Below are 26,133 nucleotides of genomic sequence, written 5' to 3'. Positions count from 1 at the left end.
ACATTACATATTCAGTAGAAGGAATAAGGAGCCTTTAACAAGCAAATTTATCCTAGAACTACAAACCACAGACCATTAAAATTAAGTAAACCACTTGCTTATCAAAGCCCTCCTTTAATTACCAAGAACCAGTCAAGTGTGACAAATCCATGACAACACTCAATTGTTAGTTTCCTGCAATCTTTATATTTAAAAAAAAAATAAAAATTCCTCTCTTCTATGAAACCTTACATACTGGGCCTGGGAGTCTAGACACCATTTGCTTATTAACAAGCATTATTATACATTAATTACCTCAGGAAACAGAAAAGTGAACTGAAGTTAGCAATATACAGTAGAATGCTAGGAGAGTTTTTTTAAGATGGGGAAGATTTGCTTTCCACATTTTCCCTCAACCTTTCTCAAAAAATACTAGGAATACTTAATATGAGGGAATCTGCATATACAGGCTACTGCTTGTTCCTCTACAAAGCTGTAACATTGAGATGATGTTAGAATCTTGTCAGGTCAAATTAGGTGGTGCTGATTTTCATTATTTCATTGCAAATCCTTCAATACTTTTTTCAGCTGCCGAAGTCAAGGGACTGCAGTAAGAATCCCATCCTTTCCATTTTTTAAGCAAGTTTTTAATTCTTCTGTATGGCAAAAGCATGTAAATATGAAAAGAAGGTCTCCCAAAAGCTCAGAAAACAGATGGCAAATAATCAGCCACCTACCCATCCTCTCTAAATGTCTTATTTTTAAGAAAATGGGCTTTTAAGCCAATTTCATTTGTGGGTGGGCATTGACTCATGGGTTTTGAACATTTACTGTGGCAATGCAAATCTGGATCAAAACTTAAATTTTAGATTTCTGGAAGCACTGTTGAATTTTTATTAAAGCGACAGAAATGCTTGTATTCCATTTAGTTTTCAGACTATCCAGATTAAATATGTCTGTTCGAACCACTCAAGAATTCCCTTAAATTGTTGCTAGTCAAAACACAAGAGAAAACTGTTAGGATATCAGTCACAGGAAGTTTTAAGAAGAGTTTAGGCAAGTGCTTGTCAGCAATACTTGTAGGGCAACTGGTCCAGCCATGGAGGGAAGAGGACATCAGACAACCTCTCAGTCTTTCTCAGCATTTTGGTTCCCAGAAAAGAAAACTGACTTTATTAAGACATTTCCAAGAAGAGCAGTACCATGTAACTGTAACAGATCAGTGGCAATGCTGTGTTTTCTACATAGTAAAGATTTTCATATCATGCTCAACAGTATCCTCACACAGGGAAGTTCATAAGGTAAAAGAATTTCCCCAGCAGATAAGATTCAGTCATTTTTAAGCTGATTAAACAATATTGTTGATGACAGAGGTTAGCATAGGTGTGGCTAGGCAAACAACAGTAATTGCTGATCATAATAATAATACTATGTACTAAAAGAGGAAGCTACTCTTCCTCCAAGCTTCTGAGCATACACATTGCAATCATGACAGTATATATAATGGCAAGTTAATCTTAAAAACAATCACCTGCAAAATCATAACCTCGCTTGAAGTATTTTAGTCACTCTATTATGCAAGTGTTCTCCAAGGTTACTATAACCGAACCAAGTTAGAAGAATATTTCCCATTTTATCACATGATCTGCTTTGTGGATGCATGGTTTTTATACTCTTAAAGGAGGCAACTGCATCTGCTCCCCACAGGCTTCTGAAATATTTAATATATCTCATAAATCATTACAGAAATATCAATCCGGTACAGTAAAATACTACCAACTAAGAAGGGCAGCAAATTTTCAGGATTTCAGATTGCAGCAGATATTCAGGATTTCATGCTAACCTGTTCCCCTGGAAGAGATTTGAAAGAGGCAGTCTATAGACTGGCAGCAAGACTAGGAGTAGCTGCAATAACTAAAAATTATTGAAACCAGGTGTCTTCACCTGACAGTTTCACGTTTCCAAAGTCCATTTCAAACGTGCTTCTGCCACTAAGATGAGCATGTGGAACATTTGAATTTCTAGGTGTGAGAAATCCAGACGGGAAAAAGTAGTTTCTCAAATGTAAACATCTATTTTACTGAAGAGCCAAGTGAACTAAAGAGAAAAAAAAAAAAAAAGCCACGATGAAACTCCATCTGCGTGCAATTCCTAGAGCCTTACTCATCTTACTTCCTGATTCTCCTTTTTGGCCTCCTTTTCCCTTAGGGCCCTCCCACCTCCATAAACACCATAACAGTAATTATCCCATCAGTGGAGACTTAAACATTCTTGACATCCCAACATCTAACAAGTACAGGACATTTCACAAAGGCCTAGCCTGGCTTTCAAGAAGTGGGTCAGCTTGACACATCCCATGTGTTTCTGAAAGCCTGCAGTCTTTGAGCTTGCTCATCTATGGTAATGGGCACCCTACCAATGCACCGACTGGAAACAAAGCACTGCTGGGTTTGCCAGGGAACTTTAAAATGTTTACCGAAAGCGCACGACTTGGGAATTTCCATCCTAAACATCACACAGGGGATGCTCTGTGGTGCCCAGACACACAGCAGTTGCCAAACTGGGCAGTTTTGTCACCCACCTACCCCTCATTAGTTACAAGGGTGCTGGAACTCATCCAGCCTCTCGCAGGAGGCAGGCTGCTGGTATGCCCAGCCAGGGCAAGGGGAAAAGGAGAGTGCTTCAGTCCATTAGGCTAAGGAGGATGATCAGCTCTTTGCTTCTTCCTTTTTGTCTTTTCCTGTCCTTTGACCTCACTTCAGTTGGCTTCAAACCACAAAGGGATTTTTTAGTCCAGGCTGATGTAGCAAAAAAAAAAAATTCCTTTACTATAGACATTCTGGCCACTCTGATTTTTTTTTTTTTTTTTTTTTTTTTTTTTTTCTGTCAGTCTGCAATGCTTTTTTCCCTTATATTTCAACAGTTAAATCATGCCAACTTGCTTCCACACTCGGCAGAAATTCATGATGACTCGGAAATGGATCTTGACCCACCAGCTGAAAATCACTTCTCTAATAGTTCTATGGTTTGATATTTGTTTTCACAAAAGGAATAAACCAATGTGTCTCATCATAGTTTCTATCCTGCCCCCACATACATTTGTCTTGTGAATAAAACACATTCTATTCAGCTTGGAGGGCATTTTATTTGTGTTCATTTTGACATTTTATTTAGAATACAATGCTTATACAGTAGCCCAAACAACAGTGACTATAAAAAACTTCTATATATAATCTATCCCGATTAATATAGTTTCAGTTCTCCCTAAACTGTCTTTTAATAGTGGGCAAAAAAACCCCACCTTATGCACCAGAAATTGATCAAAAATAATTGTTTTTCAGTGTGGAAAAAGAACATGGTAAAGAGCTATGAATAACAACTTGGAAGAAAAGCATGAAGTTATCTATGAATAAACTTTCAACTCATTAACAAAATGCAAAGAAATTCAAAGAAAACGGACTATAGAGATTAGATGTGGTGAGATTTTGCAGAAAGAGTGGGTCATACTTTTACAAAACTTGGGGTCCCCACAGATCACAGTGCCCATGGATATACCAGAAAGGTAGGAACAGAATAGAGAACAAGCCTGGTACCAAAAACTAAACAGCTGTTTATCTGGATGTTTCCCTGTATAAATGTTTTTCATAAATATATGTATATATAAATAACACAACTGAAGCATCAGCAAACAAGAGTGATTCCTAATCACTCTTGGTCTAAGATAGGCACAGGTGTAGATGACTCATACACCAAAACTATTTCTATTAGCGGATTGCTCAGTTTTATAAAAGCAGCAGCACCGTGTTATGTGTGAGCAGCAATACAGTAATACTGTAAATTGCAACTTGATTACCATTTGATTCAACCAAGTTAATAGCTGATGATGGCCTATAATTCATGTGTGATTCATTTTGGCAAGTCTGTCATTTGTCAGTTCCTCAAACCTATCCTATATATGAGCAATTAAATTAGAAGGAAAAAAATAGTCCAAATAGCAAAGGGTTCAGCAAAAAAAAAATCCTCCAGGTAGTTTGAAGAGATCTATCCTTGACACTGTTGAAATATCATAGCCTACTTCTCTTTCTTTTCTTATTAAGACCAGTCAGCAGAGCAGGTACAACGAATAACACACTACTGATTTCCAAGCAGCTTCTTGAAGGTGAGAAAATTAATTCCAAAACAGTTACAAAGAAACTATGCATCTGAAAAAATGTAAGGGCAAATACTAAACAATTAACAGCAAACAGTCACCATCACTACAAATGGGATGTATTAGATTTCAGTTAGAAAGTAGCTGGAAATTTGTCAGGCTGGGAAGACCTAGGACATGTACCGACTCACGTATCTAGGAGGCTTGGTCCTACAGGGTGGACAAAAGGACAGGCACAGAAATAGACTCCCAAGGAGAATCCTGCCTCTGTTTCTTGACGACAGCAAGGCTACAATTGGCATCACTGCCACAGATGGTCACAGCACACTTACTCACTCTTCATGAAAACACGAGGAGCAGCCAACACAGGATCCAGGAGTTAAATTAACCTCAGCAACTCTGCAGCCGTTCAGAACGCTCCATTGCCAGCAGAGGATGTGCTTGTGTGAGTGGGAGAGCTTTATTCCTACTGCTGTGTCAGTCAGGGGCTGCTCTCCTCTCTCCTCTAGCTCTGGGTTCCCTGACAGAGCCAAGGGGTGAGCTGATGCCTGGAGAACCTGGGTCCTGGAATGGCAAAGGGAGCTGATCACCTGCACTCACACTAAAACTCGTTCCCAACACATTGACACCTTGTTGATACGTCCAAGAGGAGGCAAAAAAAAAAAAAAAATACCCTCAGCTGCTGGATTGCGTTTTCTTTGGTTGAAATGGTTACTAAAAGTAAATATAAATTAAAAAGCAAGCATACAGAAGAAATCTCTGCATATGAGATTAGGCCTAGCTAGGCTTTTCTGCAAAGCCAAATAATTTCTGGCTATTGCACCAATTGAAATTCTTTGAAAATGTCAAAAAATAAAACGCAACCCACCCAAACCCCAGAAAGGTTTTGGTGGGCTGCTTCGTGTTTTGCAGCGTTTCAAAGGGTGTTTGATTAAATCACTAAGCCAGAGATGACTCAGGCAACTAAGTAGTCACTGGACAAGGAGAAATGTACTATCACAGCTCAAAAACTGGAGATGGAAAACAAAGGGCAGAATTCATCAAGTTTCTGTGGTGGCAGAATGACAGCCAACATCAGAGCTCTATAGCAAACCTCGTATTGCTGGTGTGTTTAGCACCAATGCAGAAGAGAGAGAGTGAGAGTATAGTGTGAGATAGTAAAACTTAAAGCTGTTACTACTTCAGTTAAGCAAAATAAGAGGGGACTGTGATGATGAGGAAGTCATAAGGAAACCGAATGGATCACATAAGTTAATTAAGTTCAATATCGAAAATGCAAAATAACATGTAAGACAGGAACAGGAGTAGCATGTCTAAATCTGACAGGTTCCAATTCATTTACATCAACTGGAAAGCAGAAACTGGGCCTTTATGTAAATATCTGTGTGCTCTCTCTAATCCTCACGAAGCTCTAGTCAGAAAACAAGTAAGCTAACAGACCACAGGAGGAACAGACAACATACTTGTTAATACCAAGTATTAGAATACCTCTGCATAAAGGCATTTATTTTCTCCTCTGGCATAGTCTACAGTATATCCTACCTCAGAAAAAGTGAGGTGGGTAAGTCTGTTTTTTATAAAAGTCTGTCTCTCTGAAAATGCCTACAGACAATGTTTTGACAGATTTGGATAATTTATCCTAAGAAGGTGGCAAATAACAGAATACAAGCAATCAGGGTAGGCAATAATGTCAAGAATTAAGCCCATGCCACCCGCTGTCCTGTTATTTTACAAGAAACAGGAATTTTACAGTGGCAATATCAAAACGGGTGGCATAAAATATTTTTCCATAAATGCTAAGTGAGCCATGATGCTGGAGGTAGCTATAGGAAAATTTCGTCAAAGTCTGAAAGAGTTAAGTGTGCATCCACACTTATGAACACTGTATTTGGTTGTTGGGTTTTTAAAATTATTTTTATTCTTGTAACTTTCAGCTACTAAGCTTCATGCTTTTCATTTTTACCTTGAGATAGTAGAAAGAAAACCTAGATGCAGCAGGAGAGAGCATGCTGGTGCCAGGATAGTTGACTCTCGGTAATGACTCAGCATCTTGTTTGACGCCTACCCTGGGCACTTCTACTTTTCCATCATTTGCAGCTCCTTTCTATACGGCATTTTTAGATAACTGCATTTTGGTCACCATGGAACAGGCTCATGTCACGGGCTATTTTGGTGACTAGAGGTGAGAGACGTTTAGCTTCTTACAAGCCTTTGAGAGTGTCACACCTTCATTACCTCACCAGCCCCTTCACAGAGGTGAAGCAGCAATAATTAACCACCCCTATTTCCTGCTTCTGGACTTGATGTCCAAAACCCTGGCAGCTGGAAATGTCTTGTGAAGTGCCCAGCCTTCCAGATTCAAGACCTGCCTGTAAAATCCCGTTCCCTCTTCCGATGTTTTCAAAGACGTGCTTACTTAAACCTCAAAGCAAAAAGGCAAAAACAAAAAAAACCCCAAAACAAGCAAATAAAACACAAAACCCCCACAAACAAACAAACAAAACAAAAAAACGAAGGAAACCAAAGCAAACCAAAAAAAGAAAAAAACGAAACACCCCTCCGGCAACACTGTTCTGCTCCTCCAGTCCTCCTCAGCCGAGTTATTACCCCGCTTTCCCGTGGGACATCCTGCCCCGTTCCTGGTGGCACTTCCCCTTGCCCTCGTCCGCCAGCGGGGCCTGCGAGGTCAGACGAGACCGGACAGGACGGGCCTAACTGGGAGCATCCTCCCGCCACTCCAGGAACGAGGCCCGCCTATCAGCTCCCATACTGGCCGCCTATCAGCTCCCATACTGGCCGCCCACCATTCCCGATGGCTGCACAACCTTCCACCATATCCCCGTTTCCTCCTCCTCCTCCTCTTCTTCTTCTTCCTCCTCCTCCTCCTCCCGCAGTGCCCCCACCCCAGCCCCCGCTCCCCTCAGCGCTTCGCCGCCGCCGCCGCCTCCCTCGCGCCTCGCCGCCCGCCCAACCGCCCAGACCTCGCGCCCGCCGCGGGGCGGAGGCTCCGCCCCCTTCTCCCCCTCTTTCCTCCCCCCCCCCCCCCGGTCCCTCGCGCCGTTGGCTGGGTGGCGGGGAAGGGGCGGGCGGGGCAGGATCTCGCGCTCAGCTGACTCGGGGACGCACGGCGGCGCCTCGCGCCCCGACCAGACGGAGCGCGCGCGCGCGCGAGCGAGGAGGCGAGCCGAGCCGAGCCGAGCCGAGTCGGGAGCGGGGCGGGGGGCGGGAGCCGGGAGCCAGCCCTGCCGCGGCGCCTGGCGCGCGCTCTCTACGCCCGCCTCGCTTCCGCCCGGCGCCGCCGCCGATCTCCCCGCCTCACCCGCGCCTTCGGCACGGCCCCGGCCCCGCCGCCACCGCGACGCTCCCGCTCCCATCGGGCAGCACCCCGGGCCGCCGTCACTGGCATCGCCCCCCCACACCCCGCCCCCTTCCCAGACGCTCCGTTTTTTGGGGGTGACCCGCCGGACAGAGCCGCCGGCGGTCGCCTCACTTCGCAGCGCCCGGGCCTGCTCGTCGCTCCGCCCCGGGCCCGTCCGGTGACAGTCGCGACCGCGGGAGGTGGCGGCGGCGGAGGAGGAGGAGGAGGCCGGAGCCGGGATGTCCGGACAACAGCAACAACAGCCGCCGCCGCCGCCGCAGCTCCCCTTGGTGGCCTCCGCTCCCCCGCCGGCGTCGGGGATCCCCTCTGTCGCCGCCAGCCCTGGCCCCGCACCGGCCGCCGCGCTCCTGCTCCATCCGCCTCCGCCGCCGGCCACCGCTGCGCCGCCGCCGCCACCCGCCGCCGTCGGCAGCGGGCCCGCGACGACGGGGGGCGGCGGTACCGGCCCGGCGCTGGGCCTGTCGGGGGGGAGCAGTAGCAGCACCGGCGCCGGCACCAGCGCCCCGGCGCCGTTCCCGCACGGCGACCCGGCCCTGAACGAGCAGGAGAAGGAGCTGAAGCGGCGGCTGAAGAGGCTTTACCCGGCCGTGGACGAGCAGGAGACGCCGTTGCCCCGCTCCTGGAGCCCGAAGGACAAATTCAGTTACATCGGCCTCTCCCAGAACAACCTGCGGGTACACTACAAAGGTGAGGGCCGGCCCGGGCCGCCGTGACCCCCCTCTCCCATCCCCCTGCCCCGGCGGGGTGCGGGGGTCCTCCCTGGGCCGGGGGCTGCGGGCCGGGGCGCAGCGACGCGACCCGACCCCCTCCGTCGGGCGATGGGCACAGGAGTAACAATAACAGGAAATAATAGAGGCTCTTCTCCCTCTTTCTTCTCTTTCTGTGTTTTCTGCCCTCCCCCCCCCAAATGGCTCGCAACGAGGGGAGAAGGGGGTTTGTTTTTCCTTATTTTAGCTTTTATCTCCTTTCCCCTCCCCCCGTTTCTGTCGCGGTGCGGGGGTGGGGAGGGGGGGAGGGGGCAAGGGGCCGCCCCCGCCTCCTTATGCTTCTGGAGTGGGCATTATGTAAACTGTGAGACTTCCTCCGTGGATTCAGGTATCACCAGGTTTGGGTTTGAGGCAGGAGAATAAAGGAGAATCGGCATGACGTGTCCTGTTTATGGTAATGAGCGAGAAAAGAACTGGCTTTTTTCTTTTTTTTTTTTTTTTCTTTTTTTGTTTTTTTCCCTTGAGTAAGGGTTAAAGGGAGTTAAGAGCAGCAAGCGTTAAGCTATTAAACACGGAAATGACGGGATGGGAAAGCACAGAGAAAAACCCGATTTATTTTTAAACTGAAAAATGGAATTAAAGTCACTGGTAATAGCCTTGCTTACCTATTGTGCAGACGAGAGAGTGATTTGAGGGAAGGATTAACAATAGGACTTATATTTGTAAAGGTGACTTTATAACTGTGTGTCTACGTGGTTCATAGTTAAAAGTTACTGATTTTCAAAGACAAGCTAAAAATGAGAGTAGGCATTTGTATAAATCAGCTTGAGGCAGCAGAAGGAAAACTTGTGTCGATTGTTATGAAATATCATAAAACCTGGAGTACACTCTGACCTGGAAAAACAGTCACATCTGGTGTTCTAGGCCCGAGTCCTAAAGTGGAAGTGTGGATTCAAAACCACTTCTGAGTTGGCTGTGAAGAACTGGATCTTTTGTCAGTCTGTAGTCAAATGAGCATAATGGGAGGGGAAAACAACAACCTTGCAATTACCCTTTCTCAGAGTTTACAGTGGGGAAATTCAAGTGAAATCTCGATAAACATGTTACTGTTTAACTGGAGGAGGAAAACGGCAACACAAACACATGGCAGGATTTTGGTGCCATGAAAGGATTAGATAGTCTCAGACTTTTTTTTTATTAATAGAAGCTTTACTATTACACACAAAATACAGTTAAAAATGATAAGTGTATTGCACCATGCAAAGGTAATAAAGGAGGTTCATGACTATCAAGCAGGTTTCTAGGATGCAGAGTGATTTAAGGTTATGTTATTTATTACTCAACTTTGAATTTCTTGACTTTTGTTTAGTGTTTTATGACCTTCTATTTTTAATAGTATTCTATGTTTTCTGGTGCTTAGTGTTGGTGGTGTGGTGAGGTTTTTTCATGTAAGATGATCATAGCTTTGTGGCCATCAAGTCCTTCTGCTTGTTTTGCTTTACCAACTTGTTTTGCTAATGAACTAGAGTTCAGAGATACAACCTCTCTGTCCTGTTATTGTAATCAAAGAAGTACATTTTCAAGCTTTATTTGTCCTGTCCCTGTTTTTCTTCACTTCTTTCCTTTGCCTTAGTGTTAAAAATCCCAAGAGGCTCTGCATATTTCTGAAGTATAGGTAACCTAGGAAATACTGTGGATACTCTACCAGAAGTTATAAAGCACAGTTACTATGTTGTAATAATAAAATACCTTTACTATAGCTCTTAAATAATAGTAAGTGATGAAGGCTGAAGCGATCCTAGATTATCCTGGAGGACTACAGAGAGGCTCCAGCATAATTTGTGTACACTTTTCTTTCTCCTAACTGCAGATGGGTGTGAATGGCCTCTTAAGTGGCCCATCTTTTCTTCCTGGTAATTTAATAAAGGTGGCTGTTAGGGCAGCCCCATGTATGTGATACCAGCCTGGCACCTGGAGTTGCTAACTGAGGTAGACAATGAAAGGTATCAGGGCATTCCCACCTGAGAACTGTGGGGACACTAAAACATCTGCCTTTGCTCCCTCCTGTCTCTTTCAGCCCTAAGAATACAATGAAAGTGAAGAAAATGAGGACGTTCAGTGGGGAGAGTAAGGGAAGATAGCAAGTAAGAATGTGCTTAGCACTGAGAAATGTTTATTTCTCCAAATTAGTTGCAAAAAAGAGTCTCAAAAAAGAAAGCATTCAAAGTATCTCCTTGTGGAATATTGGCACTTTCCACTCTTCTGAAGTTATCTAAATAGTGAAAGAATGGTAGACTTTTTTTTTTAAAGGGGAATTTGAATTGCACAACGAGCATGGATAAAGATCTTTTGTATTCGTGAACCGAAATACTCAGGGAAAAGCAGAGAAGCCAGGTCTATCCAAAGAAGCCAGTAATCAAAAGCAGTTCTTAGGATTTTCTATTACTCTAGTGTAGTTACTGTATATGCTTACTTAAGAGCTCTCTGCTACCTCTGTAGATTTCTGGAAATAGAACAGTTTCTCTGGATTAATTTCCTTCTGTCTGTGACTGATGAAGGCAGAAGCTGGTAATATCAGTGCTTTCCTTCTACCCTGCATGTGTTGAGGCTATGCCTCTTAAAAAATGGACTCTGCAAACAATTAGAGCAAAAGCTTTAAAAGTCACCTTTTCCTATAAGGCTTCATACATTTAATGTGCTAATGCATTGTGAGTAGTGATAGTTTTGTTTCTTTGGTTTGTGAGAGGAATGATGATCCCCTCTGTGCAATTTTGAAGTTTCCTTTAGTTCTCTTGCTTATCAGTGGACAACTTGAATGGAAATATGAGCTGCAATAGAGGTCTTTTTACCCTGAAGTGTTTTGTGTACTGTGTTTCTGGAGCTTAAGGTCTTTGCAAGCTTAGAGATCCTCAAGAGTGTTTCAAAGGCAAAACTAATACAAAAACTAGGCATTGGTCAAGCCTGGGTGTTCAAAGAAAGAAATACAGTCTAGCATCAGGAACACAGCTCTTTAAATTTTGTTGGGGGTCAGCAAAACCCAAAGGTCAGTGCTCTTGTGTTATCTCCCAGGACCATAGTGTTACTTAAAAAAGAAAAGGAAAACATACATGGGGAAGTCATTGAAGGGAAGATGAGTTCACTGGCATATTGTTGACCAGAACATGTTATTTTCTTTACTTTGTGAGCTATTCTGACATACTTTGATGAATTCTGACTCTAGATTAGGAAGCTTTATCAAAATTTGGATGTGAAATATATACATAGACATCAGTGATACTGTAATATATTACAGTCTATACCCAGGAGTATTTTCATTAATTAGATGGACAGACACATTTCTGTCTTGCTACCAGTTACTGTGCAAGGTGATAGAAAGCTGACACTGACCTAGTGATTGTTGTTCATGATATATCTGTGTAAGGGAGACATGAAAACACTACCAGAGAAAAATTTATATTATTTCACTTAATTGTGACATTAACAGTTCTGAGCTGTAGGTCAGTGGTAAAGAAAGCATAAGGGGTCACACAAGTGTATACTACATATAGTTACCACACAATATGTAGGTGTTAAGGTAAGACATCTTTAAGTATATTCCCATGTATTTCCAAAATATTCAGAGTTAACACATGGATCTTGCTGAAAAACAGGAATTTCCTAAATTCTGTATGTAACATGAATGTTCCACTAAGACACCCAAGTTCAGTTTCAATAAAATAGTAATCTCTGCTAGGTAATATAAGGAGATAAAAACACAAACTCAGTAGAGATTGTAACTGTTAAAGAAACTGTATACAGAATTTGGTAAACAGACTGTATCGTTAGTGATAAAATAATGGAAAGTCTTGAAGTAACTTCATTTAAGTTAGTCTTGTAATGATTATAAAAAAAAAAAAAAGCTGAGGAAAGTTACGCAATTTTGAGTAAGCTGCCATTGCATGAACTGATGTGTCACAGGCCAGGATATCTTAGCCAGACATTTATTTACAATGCAGTTGCCTTTGAACTGTCTCTATCTAGTGTCAAACTGAAAAACAAAACAAAACAAACCTCCCAACTGTTTTAGTTTTCAGTACAAACCATTATAGAAATTGGACTATTGGACTATAAGATTCTATGGATTCTATAGTAGTAGTTCTGTGTTGTTGCTCCGTGATACAAGGATAGTATCAATTTTTCTGGAAGAAAAAACTAGAAAATACATTCAGTACAGCAAAGTTTGCCTTGTTTGGACACCTCTGTAGCTCTGAGATGTCTTCCTTTTTTAAACTAGGGAAGAAGTTGAAGTAAAATCAGTAGTTTGTGTCTCCTCTTTTTTCTTGTTTCACTTAAACTTTCATTAATTAATTCAAGAGTAGATTAGGCCTTGATTATTTTGCACTTGGCAATGTGAGTAAGTCATCGAACCACCTGTTGGAAATAACTGCAGTTCAGCTTGTGTAAACTTAAACTGTATAAACATGCTTACTTTTGTCTAGGTGGACACTCCCCTAGACTTCTTTTGAACTATTTGGTGCTTGTGCATTATGCACTTAGATTTATGTTCAAAGATGATACTTTTGAAAGCTGAAATGGCTTCCCCAAAGATGGGGTTGTTTTTTTTCAAGTAGATGGAATTTTAATTTAGATCAGTCAAATTTAATCTTGCCAAACAAGTGATGACACTAATTTCCATGAAGGTAATACTTATAAAATAAATCTTTACTCCTTAAGCATGGTTGACTCACAGTTGTTAAACACTTTTAATGAAAACCCGGTCAAAAGCAGTTCTGGTAATTGGACTTTCCTGATCTGGTTTACAGTGTAAAGTTCAGGCATTGTACATCAGTTTTCCCTTCTCCACCTCGGTGCATCTGTTTCTAGAATTCTCTTTTTAATGCTGAAAAATATTAAATTTTAGTGTTTAATACATACTTTGAAAGTATTCTTATGGATAAAAGAAGTATTCTTACTGACATAATCCATCTGGACTTGTCCAAGGCATTTGACACTGTCGTACTTAACATTCTTGTCTCTAAGATGGAGTGGCATGGGCCTCATCCATTTGATGGATGGACCTCTTGATGGATAAGGAGCTGGCAAGAAGGTCACACTTGAGTTGTGATCAATGGCTCAGTGTCCATCTGGAGATCAGTGCCAAATGGAGTTCCTCAGGGGTCTGTTCTGGGTCCAGTGCTGTTTAACATCTTTGCCAGTGAGATGGACAGTGGCATTGAGTGCAGCCTCAGCAAGTTTGCTGATGACACCAAGCTGTGTGGTGTGGTGGATTCAGCTGAGGGAAGGAATGCCATCCAGAGAGACCTTAACAGGCTTGAGAATGGGGCCAGTGCAAAGGACATGAGGTTAAAAAAGTCCCAAGTGCAAGGTCCTTCATCTGGGTTGGACCAATCCCAGGCACAATTAGAAGCTGGGTACAGAGTGGATTGAGAGCAGCCCTAAAAAGAAGGACTTGGAGGTGTTGATTGATGAGAAGCTCAACATGAGCCAGCAGTGAGTATACTCAAGCAGCTCAGAAGGCCTACTGTATCTGAGGATGCATCAAGTAGTTCTGGTTATCCCACCGTAAGGCCATAGATCTGTTGGAATGAAGGCCACAAAGATGATCCAGGGGCTGGAGCACCTCTGTTATGAGGAGAGGCTGAGGGAGCTGGGATTGTTCAGCCTGAATAGAAGACTCTGGGGGCACCTTACAGCTGCCTTCCAGTACCTGAAGGGAACCTACAGGAAGGCAGGAGAGGGACTTCTCATAAGAGTATCAAGTGACAGGACAAGGGGAAGGAAGTGCTTGTAAACTGGATAGGTTTACACTGGATGTTAGGATGAAGTTCTTCAGTATGAGTGTGGTAAGACTCTGAAACAGATGGCACTGAGAAGCTGTTGATACCCTCTTCCTGGAGGCATTCAAGGCCATGCTGGATGAGGCTTTGAGCAACCTTGTCTAGATGAGAGGCATCCCTGCCCATGGCAGGGAGGTTGGAGTAGATGATCTTTAGGGGCCCTTCCAACCCAAGCCATTCTATGATTTTGTGAAATATTTTAATTATAGCATGTGACCATGAAAGAGGTCTGATTTAGGGAACATAGAATAATATTCGTATGATGTACTTCAGGTGTTTAAAAACCTCTGATTCAGAAGTTCAGAGTTGGATGACAAAGTTGCTTTTTATTCACCAGAAAGGAAGTGGGGATTCAGGTTACCAAAGAATGTGGCAGCAGTGTATAATGTCAAGTTAATGGGCCACCCATCTCAGTGTCCCGTGGAAAAACAGTGGCCATGAGTGAGAGCCTACAGAAAATTCCAAAGCCATGTTGGGTATATATGGTGCATCTGTGTTTCTCCTCTCAGTTTCCAGCCATTTTAAGCTGAAGGACATCCTGAGCTGAAGGCAGTTTCTCAGTTCTAATTTCTGTTCTGCAGCTTGCCCAGTGACGACTTAAACAGTGGTATCTGTAATATCCTTTGGTAAGAAATATTGCAGTTGTAACACCTGCTTCTGTACAAGGCCTCTTGTTTTGAAGCTGGCTGATAACTGGTATCACTTGACTCCTCATGTTATCCAGCGTACAGTACAGGCAGTACAGGAAGCCTCAACTAGTGTGTTGAGGCAATGTAAAGGTATTAGGAATATTTGAAAGTAGTCAGTTTCTTGATGCTCTTGAATTTGCTTTTAGAAACAATAACTCAGTAGCTGCAAATAAAAGCTGTGTACTCAAGTAAAATGGGAGTCATAGGGGATTATATTAAAAGGACAGCAGTTCTAAATTTAGGATGTCTTCTGTTTTAATGTGATGAAAGTAGTTTTGGGCACTGACTTCCCCAAGCATGTTGCTTCACCACATGAAGTATTTGGCAATACTGGTAAGGTATCCTGTTACTTCTGTCCCTGCGTTGACCTCTTGTTTGCAGTGTGACAGCTGGGTTTGGTTGTGTTGTGAACTGGATCAGGGACCTGATCTGCTGCTTTAAAAAATCTGGTATGTTTCTTAAAGCCTGATCAGCTAATCATTCTGGTTCATGGCATGTCCTTGTAGGTAGCTGCCTGGATTGCAGAAGGAGTGGGAAAAGGGGACTAGTTTCAGGAAGTGGTGCTAGGAATGCTTTAAATTTGTATTGTTTCCAAACACTTAGCTTGTGATTTCACAAAAAAAAGTCTGATGGATAATAGATGTACATTTCCAATAGTGTTTGATTAGTTCATACTAGTTAAGTTTTCCATGTGGAAGACTTGCCCAGATAAGGAGACAGACTCAGATTGAAACTACAGAGATTGTCAAATGCATAGGTTAACCAAGATAACTTTACAGCCTATTTTAAAGTAAAAACCTAAAGACATTTAAAAAAGAAGTGTATTTCCTTCTCCCTACCCCCCCTAACTAATGCATCAATTTTTCTGAGCTGTCTGAATTAAAGGGTTCTCTCAGGAATTTAATGTTCTGCTTGTGAATTTTTGTGTACCTTTTACCTGAAGGATTTCTGATTACTCAGGAACGATAATCCAATTTATAAGAGCTAAATAGTAAACTACCAGCACTTAGGAAACCAAGCAAACCTATGGAAGCTCTAATGGTACATACTTTGTTACTACCTTGGTTGACACAGCCTGAGGAAATAATTTAAAAATGGTGAGCAATAAAGCAGGCTTGCTGTCTTACATGTGGAGGAGCAAATTACGGGTTTTTTTCCCTCATGTTGAGATTGCTGAAAACAACAAGTAGAAATTAGGTAATAAGCTTAATATTGTAAAACTGGTGCGGTGATGGAAGGATCTTTCTATGAAATGTTCAGTAATCACATACCGAAAGTAATGCAGTTGCATCCAGAAAAGTGAAGATAGTTGGGTAGTTGCTTTAAGGTAGTAACACACTGAGGTGAACTAGTTAAAAACTTAGTAGGTTGCACCTAATCTCAATGAGTGAGTTGTGCTGTGCTAGCAAAATTTTGGATGCAAATGTGGCCAATGGAGAGTTGTTGGCCGAGTCTATTTAGTTTGAGAGGAGATGGTTGGTGCTAGCTCTAGAGGCAGATAAGCATTTACTGTTTTATCGATTTTTACACTAGAGGGCTCTGTGGAGAGAGATGGAATGGTGTAGGTTGGCTGTGTCTGATCTTTCTGGATGGCTGTGCTGGTATTTTCCTGCAGTCTCTTCCTTGGTGTATGACCCAAATTGCTGTATATAAGACATAATTAATCTGTGCCTGAGCAACAATTTTAGTGTTAATGCCACTGGAAGGGAGTGTGTGTTTAGTTATTTATTTTTCATACGCTTGTCAGTTGCTATGCAGGTGTAGTGGGCCTTAATGTCTGAGACTTGAGATGACAGCTGGAGTGCTGTAGTCCAAGTGATTCCTACAACACACTCAGAAGAGTCATCTCATTTCATGCTTCAGATTCACACAGGAGTGGGCATGGGATTTGTGTGAATTATTTTTATGACAATGACAATCTGTTCCTTATTGCCATCTTATTCATAGAGTCATAGAATTGGCTGGGTTGGAAGGGACCTCAGAGATCATCAAGTCCAACCCTTGATCCACTCCTGCTGCAGTTCCCAGCTCATGGCACTGAGTGCCACATCCAGTCTCTTTTTAAATATCTCCAGGGACGGAGAATCCGCCACTTCCCTGGGCAGCCCATTCCAATGCTTGATCACCCTCTCCATAAAGAAATTCTTTCTAATGTCCAACCTAAACCTCCCCTGGCACAACTTGAGACCGTGCCCTCTTGTCTTGCTGAGAGCTGCCTGGGAAAAGAGACCAACCCCCCCCTGGCTACCCCCTCCTTTCAGGGAGTTGTAGAGAGTGATGAAGTCTCCCCTGAGCCTCCTCTTCTCCAGGCTGAACAGCCCCAGCTCCCTCAGCCTCTCCTCATAGGATCTGTGCTTGAGTCCCTTCACCAGCCTGGTTGCCCTCCTTTGGACCTGCTCCAGGACCTCGATATCCTTCCTGAACTGAGGGGCCCAGAACTGGACACAGTACTTGAGGTGTGGCCTCACCAGTGCTGAGTACAGGGGCAGAATCACTTCCTTGGACCTGCTGGCCACGCTGTTCCTGATCCAGGCCAGGATGCCATTGGCCTTCTTGGCTACCTGGGCACACTGCTGGCTCATGTTCAGCTTCCTGTCAATCCAGACTCCCAGGTCCCTTTCTGTCTGGCTGCTCTCAGTCACTCTGTGCCCAGCCTGGAGCTCCCCATGGGGTTGTTGTGGCCAAAGTGCAGGACCCGGTACTTGGTCTTGTTGAACCTCATCCCGTTTATTGAAATACTATTTGCCAGGATCCAATATACTTTCCTTCTTGCTATCTTTTTTATTTTTCTTTTTTAATTTATTCTGATTTTTGAACCTATGTTCTGTGTCCCCATGTGTGAGGGATTTTGGTGTGTCTGAGGGAGATGAAGCTTGTTTGAACAGGTTGCTGCTAAAACAAGTTATCTGGCCAAAAGCCTGCTACCAAGTTGCTTTTGGAACAAAGAACTGGTAGAGAGGGTGACATATCCAGAAGAGTTAGTCTTAGTGCAGTGCAACTGGATCTTAGATTTAGGTTGAAAAATCCCAGACCAGCTGGCACTGGGTGTTCTTGAGGCAGAGCTGATGCATAGTAGGCCTTAAAAGAAAGAGGAGCGGGAGCTGCCGTGGCTCAGTTGCAGGCTGTAACATTTAATGTGGTCCTGAAATAACATTCAGAATATGGACATTAATTATGAGTTAGATTTTCTGTAATGTTTCTGTTTATTCTGAATGACACTGAGCACTAAGCATTAAACTCATATTATATTTCAAGTCTGTAAAAATGAGTAATCCCTTTGCATTTAAGAAATCATTCAAAACATGGATGTTAAATCATAGGTCCTTTCAAACCTATGTGTGTTTTTTTGTTAATTACTTACTCTGGTGGAACTGTTTACTAGTATACCTTTAAATAATGATAGAACCTTTTAGAGTAGTATATCCAAAATGTCTCATAGCATGCATAGTGCCCACAGTGAAAACCTGATTTTGGAAGAAAATGTTCTATCACTAAAAGGAAGCTGATGAGACTATTGTACATTGTTTTCTTATTACATAAGCATTCTGTTCTGAGTAGTTGGTATGTATACCTTTGAGTTATCTTCTGCAGTTATCTAAAATATGTTTTTGTTGTGTTTTCAATGCAATTGTTTTTCAGGTCATGGAAAAACTCCAAAAGATGCTGCTTCTGTTCGAGCTACACATCCTATACCTGCAGCCTGTGGCATATACTATTTCGAAGTCAAAATTGTCAGTAAAGGGAGAGATGGGTAAGCATTGGATGCATTATTAATTAATTCTTACTTGAAAAAACATCTCATCTTTTAGTCTACAGATGTCTTTGGTGTTAAAACTTATTCTCATATTTTACACTTTTTGTATCTTAGCTTGTTAGTCATGAACAGTTGTGCTCTGACATTTGGTTGTTTTAAGGAAGTTCATTGTGGTATTAATTGTCTACAAATCAGTATAAATATTAAATGCTATAATAGCATCTTCTCATTTTCTCTTGACAGAGAAATCAGGGTTTGAATCACTCTAGTTTGACTCTGCTGTTACCTTTCAATGTGCTATTTTCTGAATATATGGTTTAGAGACTTTGACGTAATTTTTAGGAAGGTTTTAGGGTGTGCAGCAGACGAACTTACCTTCTTAGTTCAGTCTTTTCACAGATGTCATACCAATATTAAAATGGAGAGTTATTTTTCAAGCTACTTCTTAGTAAACAGTAGTAAGAATAAAGAGGAATGTTCTGAATAGGTGCCTAGGAATTTGTCACCCCATGGAAAGAGCAAGACTTGATGAGTGAGTGCAGCTGCTGCTTTGTGGAACCCCTCTGAATTGTGATTCTGGTGAGAGGCAGGTGATATCATGCTTTTAAGTCTGCTGAGGCAGATAGAATCTCACCTGGGAAAGTCCTGAAATGTTAATGAAATCTTTGTCAGGCCACATTAATTCCTTTTCATTTTTCACTGCTTTTGGTAGAGGGTGTGTTTTAATCCTGAGGCACTGATTATGATGCCTGTGTAGGACTACATAAGCAGTATGTTTTTTCCAGTATGCTGTAGTATATACTGTGATTCTACTCAAGGTTCTGGTCAGGATTGAATGTCATTGCCCTAGGTACTGTGCAAGCATGTTGTGTATGCTTACATCCTGTTGTGCAAATAAATCTTGAAAAGAGCTGTGTCATGGCTCTTTGGGTGAAAAACCTTTGTCTTTGTCATGTTGCTATTTCTTTCTGTCATTTTCCCAGTGTTCTCTAAGCCTTCTGTAATTTAAAAACTGAAATTTTTAAAATTTTGCTTATAGTATTGTATATAGATATTTTGAAAGAATAGTCTCTCAGTAGTGCTGCTGCCTTGTAGTGGCATTTATGAGTTTCTTGTTGGTTCAGTTCCCAACAGTTAGCTCTGGGAGATTTCTTTGCTATGAAAAACTTAAATCTGTAGTTGCTTTTGTTACACTGTGGGGACCTAGTTATTTTTAAATAGAGATGATAGAAATCAGTATTTGAAGTAGAGCTTTGCTATCAATTTTAGGAACACCTTTTTTTGTTGCTTTTTTTTTTTATTCCTTACACACTTTTTAAAAACTGACCTGCTGCTGTCAGTTAAGGAGAAGTTCTTATTGCACATGTCTATTCATGAAATTTATTCCTGCCTGCTTAGTTTTTTTGAAATTACGGATTTCAAAAAGCGTTCATGTTTGTCTATGTCATTTAACATAGCTGCTCTAACACTTCACCTGGGACCTCTTTTGTATTGTTTTTTAGTTACTTCTCTTCAGAAGGCCACTCAGGGCAATTATAGAAAAGTAAAATACAGCTTAAAAAATGCTGAGAAACAATGTTTGTATTTTAAATGGTTACTTGTGAGGTGCAAGCTAAGACCTCTGAAGTTTCCTACTGTGTTGGCTTAAACTGGAGGGGTGCTTTTTTATGCTGATGGTAGTACATACTGCCTTGTCCTTACTTCAGCCTTGTGGCCTTTTTTTAGTGTCACTTTATGAAACATTGGCTGCATAATGAGCCAAGATGTTAATTTTTTTATCATTGCATGAGATAGTATGGATGCCGGGGTATACTGTGCACAGAATCAAAGGCAAATCTAGCCAGTTAAGAGCAGGAGTCAATACTTGAAGCCTCCCTGGATGTCATGTGTGTATGCCTAGAGCCTGTTTTTAGGTCCAAGAGGTCTTTGACTAGATACAGGAGTGTGACTAGATAGTGTGCATCTCTTAATGTTCAGTATTACACTTGCATTCAAAATCATAAATTCTGTAATAAGTAAACTGTGGAATTTACTACAGAGATCTGTGAATAGGACTGTAGAAACTAGTATGTGTTAAGTTTTATTAGTTCTTTCTCACTGCCTGTTGAGTTTCACCTGGCTTCTTTCAGGTATATTTTTATAAGTTTTTATTCTTTACCTGGCATCTGGTAACGGGAACAAAGTTCTGGAAGACCATATATGTAGAGGACTAGCATGTGAACTAATAGGGTAAATGTTAAAACACAGTTGCAAAAGCATCTATTCTCAAGCCTGAGCCTAGCTGTAGAAGCTGTATTTTATAGTACTGTTTAAAAAATCCTAGACTACCTGAGGCAACTCCAAGATGCTTATCTGCAAGCTGAAGTTCAGCTTTCAACTTCCATAAATGTCAATGGATGATAGTGTTTATTTAGGGTTCCCTTTTCTAGTGGCCTTTACTTAATTTTTTAAAAATAAACCCAGTTTGAAGTATTTAGTTCACGTACTGTTATATAGGCAAACCTAACAGCATGGTTGCTTGTGTGCTTTATTCAGCATGACTGGCCTCAAATAATTAAAAACCTTTTACTAAACACCTAGCTTAGGAGACTTCTTTTTTGTCCTACTGTAGCACTTGATGGTACTGCTCCTAGAATATGATCTTGCATGTCTCCAAGTTGCTGCTCAGTCTCAAAGATGATACCCTCACAACTCTTTTTAGTATGAGGCATGGATATGGCATGGCTTCCAGTATGGCTTATCACAGATGTGTGTGAGAATAGCATTGGTTTTGTCACACTAGTGACCTAGGTCAGCAAATTCTTTACTTCTCTGGGGTGGGGGTACCAGTCTTGAGTAAGAATTTGAAGGTGCATAATATGTTGATTTTACATAAATTCATGATCATAGAATGATTTGGGTTGGAAGGTACCTTCAAGATCATCTAGTTCCAACCTTCCTGGGCAACTGTCACAGCTTGGGGTGGACCGAAAACCAGAGGACAGAATTGTTCTCTTATATCCTCTCTCCCACCCTCCCAAGGGAAGATAAAGGGGAATGAGGACAAGAGACCTAAAATTGGAGATTAAATCTGAAGCAGGTTTACTAGAACAAGGGAAAGGCAGTAACACATGGGTTAAGGAACAAAAGAGCACATGGCTATTGGATTGTAAAGCAGTGAAGCAAGGAGGGGCTGCAGTCTGCCTGGCCTTTATAGAATGTAGGCAGGGAGTGGGAGGGAATAGGCCCCTCTGTGTTCATTCTGCCCCTCTCAGAATCTGAAAGCCCTTCTTTAGCTCCTCATACTCAAGCTATGAGAGCAACCTGTGCCAGTATCTCACCATCCTCACACTGGAGAATTTATTCCTTATGTCTAACCTAAATCTCCCCTCGTCCAGGGGGGTTTTAAAGCTTATCTCTTTTCCTGTCACTACATGCTCTTGTAAAAAGTCCCTCCAAAGCTATCCTCCTGTAGGCCCCTTCAAATTCTGGAAGGCTGCTATAATTTCTCCCAGAGCCTTCTTCAGGCCAGACATCTTCAACTCTCTCAGCCTGTCCTTGTGGGAGAGGTGCTTCAGACCCCCTGATCATAATTTTTTAGCTGTTATGGACATGTTGAAGAAAGCATGAAAGCAGGCTTATTAGAAAGTAAAAAATTGATACGGAGATTGGTGCTGCAGAGCAAATCACAAGTGGAGTTGCTTTTTAATACCTCAATGAGAGGCGATAGTAACTGATGATTATAGATAAGGAAAGATAAGTAAAAATTAAGGTTAATGAAAGTGATGAGGGTGAAATATTCAAACAAAAACTGTTGGGGGGCTTGTGCAGTGTTTGGCATGAAGAATCCTAAGATTTTTTTATGTGCTGCTACAGTACCAATATGTTAAATAATTACCTTAAATATTTTAAAAGTGCTAACTGGCTGTCATGTTGCTGTGTAAATATTTTCTCTTGTTAATGTTTTTTCAGTTTTCTTTAATTTTCTCAATTTTCCTTTGTCATTTTGCAGTCTGAAGACCTCTTCATTACATTCTCCTTTTATACTGTCTTCTACTTTGTTTTGTTTGGAGTGTTGTGGAACGTTGTGGAGAGTGATGTGAGTGACAGGAGGTAGTAACAGTAGATGAGTAATGGCTTTAAGTATGGGGAAGGAGTACCAAGGTGAGAATTGGAAAGCATGGTAGGAAGAGGGTTATTAGCTGCAATAAATATCTGCATCTCTATTGAAATCTACAACCTATTTAAAAATAAATATAGATGTGTGTCGGTTAAAGCAGAGCATTGCAGTAAGTACTGTGAAGAATTCTGATATGACAGGGGAAGCTAAACATAGTCATAGCTTTATGTTAACCTTTACGCTGTTAACACAGTCCATATTTGTAATTAGTCTGTCAGGGAAGCAGAAGTAATGTCTATAGCTTTTGTTCTGTAATTTCTTAATACAGTACTCAAGGGAATGAGGCATTTTGTTGCCTTTTGCATGTGACTCCCCTATTTCTAGGTTCATGTAAATTTCTACAATGGGAGCTTAATTATAGCAAACTACATTAGCAGACTAGGAGTGGGAATGGACAAGGGTGTGCTAAGTCCTGTGGACCTGTGCTTGTGATTTGGATATTTTAGTCTTAGTCTCTAAATCACTTACAATATTTATTGTCCCCTCGCTTAGAAGAAGGTGATCACTGTGGTGGCCGTTGCAGTTTTGTTATGCTCCTTTATACTGAGTTCATTTGCACTACTCTTTTTCATACTTAAGTCCTCTGACTTTGTGTAAAGCCACAATGTGTCTGCCTGACAGCCCCCAATCATAGGTTAATATTTTATTTCAGGTATTAGTTGGGTAAAAGAGGGAAACATTAACCAAAGATACTTGCTTTATACTGCCGTGGTTTATGTAAACTAAAAGTCTGATAGCTTTGTGCTGTTGCTGTGGGCATCCTTTAATTGTGAAGAGTTGCCAATAATTTCTCCTGGTTAAGAGCCTGTGAGCTTTGCTGTAGCCTTAAGTTGCACTCTTTGACATTTCACACTGTGCATAAGCGTGTTCCGGTTCCACATGTTAAGGGCCTGTCAAGGGTATCCACTGGCTACCTGGCTTTCAGAGCTTCAAAATACTGTTTCATTGTTTTACATTACAAACAGCTTATATGCATATGATCTACAAAGTTATCATTCTTTACTACACGAGTTTCCACTTTAGACTTGCTGGTTCTTGTCGTGAATCTTCATCTCCATTCAGGGCAATGTTTTTTGAATGTTTACAGTCTTTCCTCTAATGTATAGTTTGATGACTTCGTGGTGATATGGCAGTGAAGAGAAGCAGTCTCTGAGCACTCAATAAGTTCAGTTCTCTTGTCCCAGTTTGTGACTGTGTTCAGCTATCGATTGGGTAGGTCGTTCTCCAGTAGCTGACCTCAAAAGTATCAGTTTTTAGCCAGGTTTGTTGCCCAGTATGGCTGCTGCATTGCTTCAGAAGTAGCTATAGCAGCAAAAGAGAAGGGAAACTTGGGGCAGAAATGACCATCTGGCCCAGGAGGGTGGGAATGCTACTTTGGGTCATGGTACCAGCTTATGCCTATTGAATTTTAAATTAAATACAGCTGATTATTTTATTTTATTTTTTTTTTAAGTCCTTCACCAGGAAGATCTTTCCTAAGGAAAATGAGCTTTTGGGGAAAATGCCTTACGCCTTAATCTTTGTCTTGAATTTCTGTCAATTCTTTATCTTACTCAGCACTGATTTGTAAATGCAATTACTAGCAGTGGGCAAATTATACTAATGCCATTTACTTCTGTATAGTTTTTAGTGCTTCTAGAGTAGCTAAGGCAGGTGTATTCTTAAAATGCAAAACCCTCTAATCAGATGTGCCTGTTTAAAAAGAAGAATCAAAGCAAGAATTGGAAGCCACCTAAAAGAAAAATGAAAGCCAAGTTTAGAGGGATATAGTCTTTTAACAGATAACACTTAGCTTACACATGTGTGAGTATGGTTGTTTAGGCTGTAGTATGGTTTATTGGATGTTTGGGCTATGCTGAATGTTCTGCACTAAAATAAAATGTTGCTACAGCAAGTAATCAGTATGCTCTTTGGTAAAGCAGTGTTGATAAGCCTTTAGACACCTGTTGGATTATGGCTAGTTTTTAACATGAAATGGATGATCTGTTATTTTGGCAGTAGCTTGTAGTACATGTGTGTACGTGGTGAAGTGGATGTAGAAACGAAGAAAGAACAACTATCTAAAACAAAGAAATACCATGAGAATTGTTAGCCTTTCCATGGCACACATGGTTTAGCCTTAGCTGGATTAGTGTGTTTGATTGATATTTGTAAAATGCAAATGCTTTCTTATCTTCTAGAGGTTGGAGGTGTAACTCTAATTCTTTAAACAGAAACTGAAATTTTTTTAATTGCAAATTGTTTCTTTTACTGTAAGTTGATGTCTCCTTTAGCACACAGTATACCTATTTTCTTCTTCACAACAAAAGTGAAAACCAGAAAAAAAAACCAGGACATAATCAGTTGCTGGTTTTGTTTGTATTTGTTTTGTATGCTAGTCTAAAGTTAAAACTTTGTACAGTCTAAATACCTATTTTGATAGTTTAGGTATGTCCTCAGCAGTTATTTGTTATAACAACATGCAGACCTAACTCAGTCTCTGTTTACATACGTCTTGAAGCATTATAGAGTAGAAACTGATAAAGTCCAAAGTAGCTTCCTTGCATTGGTGTCTGAATTTGAACTGGAGTGGCTGCAAGAAGAGATTGTGTCACGAATCAGCAAGTTGGTCTTTTCTTAAAATTTAGCATTTTTTTACCTGAATGTAGGAGATGAAACATTTGATAGAAATTAACATCAACTAAATGTGCAAGAGGATTGTTTGAGGTTTGCGTTTAACTGGTCAGAAACATGTGGAAATGGAACTAGTTTTATTTCTTTGCTGATCTTTTTTTAGAAACAAAGATATCTAATTAAAAAGAAAGTAAAGAGAATACATTTAATTTCTTTGTCCCTGTTTTTTTAAAGTCTTCAAAGTTTCTTTCCTATGAGGTTCATTCACATAAATATAGCACATGGGTGATGATCTTACCACAGCCTAGACTAAGAGTATGTTATTGTCTGGGCACCTATTTTCTGACAGTGTGGTTCCCAAAAAGGCTTTAGAGCTTGGGAAGAAGTGTCACAAGACAGAAATGTGCAACCTCAGAAAGAAAGAGGGATGTGAGTAAATGGGAATCTTTCCAGGAAAAAACCTGTAGGAATCACAACCGAAATGTTACAGGAATACTGCCTTTTCTCCCTCCCCCCGCTGCCCTTCTCTATGTAGAACTGGATTCATCTGAAACCTGGGTTTATCATGTTCAAAATACTGTTTCCTTGGAAACATTCCATAAAATTAAACTTGTTTTCGATTTGAAATGAAAGACTTAAACTGTCTTATGGCATATTTTGAAACATTTAAATAGAAAAAAATTTAACAGCTCATTTCTTATTGTGATTGTGCAGACAGTAAGAGTCTTGGATTAGCATGTTCCTACAAAATTTTAATGCAGAGTAACTGTATTAAAGATGAAAATGAGAAGTTTTTAGTGTGCTGTACTTCTGACCTTGCAGTACAGTGTCAGTGAAGACAGTGTAGAAATCTGTAGGAGAACATA

General features: G+C 41.3%; 2 protein-coding genes across 4 annotated transcripts in view; one reads left to right on the top strand and one right to left on the bottom strand.

The window, feature by feature from the left end:
- Positions 1 to 26,133, bottom strand: part of SIRT5 (sirtuin 5) — a 79,636-nt gene that overhangs the window by 15,285 nt on the left and 38,218 nt on the right. The gene's annotated exons all lie outside the window — the stretch shown is intronic.
- RANBP9 (RAN binding protein 9) overlaps positions 7,306 to 26,133 on the top strand; it is a 42,459-nt gene continuing 23,631 nt past the window's right edge. The window contains exons 1-2 of one of the 3 annotated variants that reach the window (XM_071736364.1): positions 7,306 to 8,195; positions 18,381 to 18,492. In XM_071736364.1, coding sequence (XP_071592465.1) covers positions 7,727 to 8,195; positions 18,381 to 18,492 — 581 coding nt within the window. In that variant the 5' untranslated portion in view covers positions 7,306 to 7,726. The remainder of the gene's footprint in view (positions 8,196 to 18,380; positions 18,493 to 26,133) is intronic. The other 2 variants (XM_071736363.1, XM_071736362.1) reach the window with 2 other exon arrangements.

This window comes from Heliangelus exortis, chromosome 2 (assembly GCF_036169615.1).
Source record: "Heliangelus exortis chromosome 2, bHelExo1.hap1, whole genome shotgun sequence".
Lineage (NCBI taxonomy): Eukaryota > Metazoa > Chordata > Aves > Apodiformes > Trochilidae > Heliangelus > Heliangelus exortis.
This window is presented reverse-complemented; position numbering and strand designations above follow the sequence as displayed.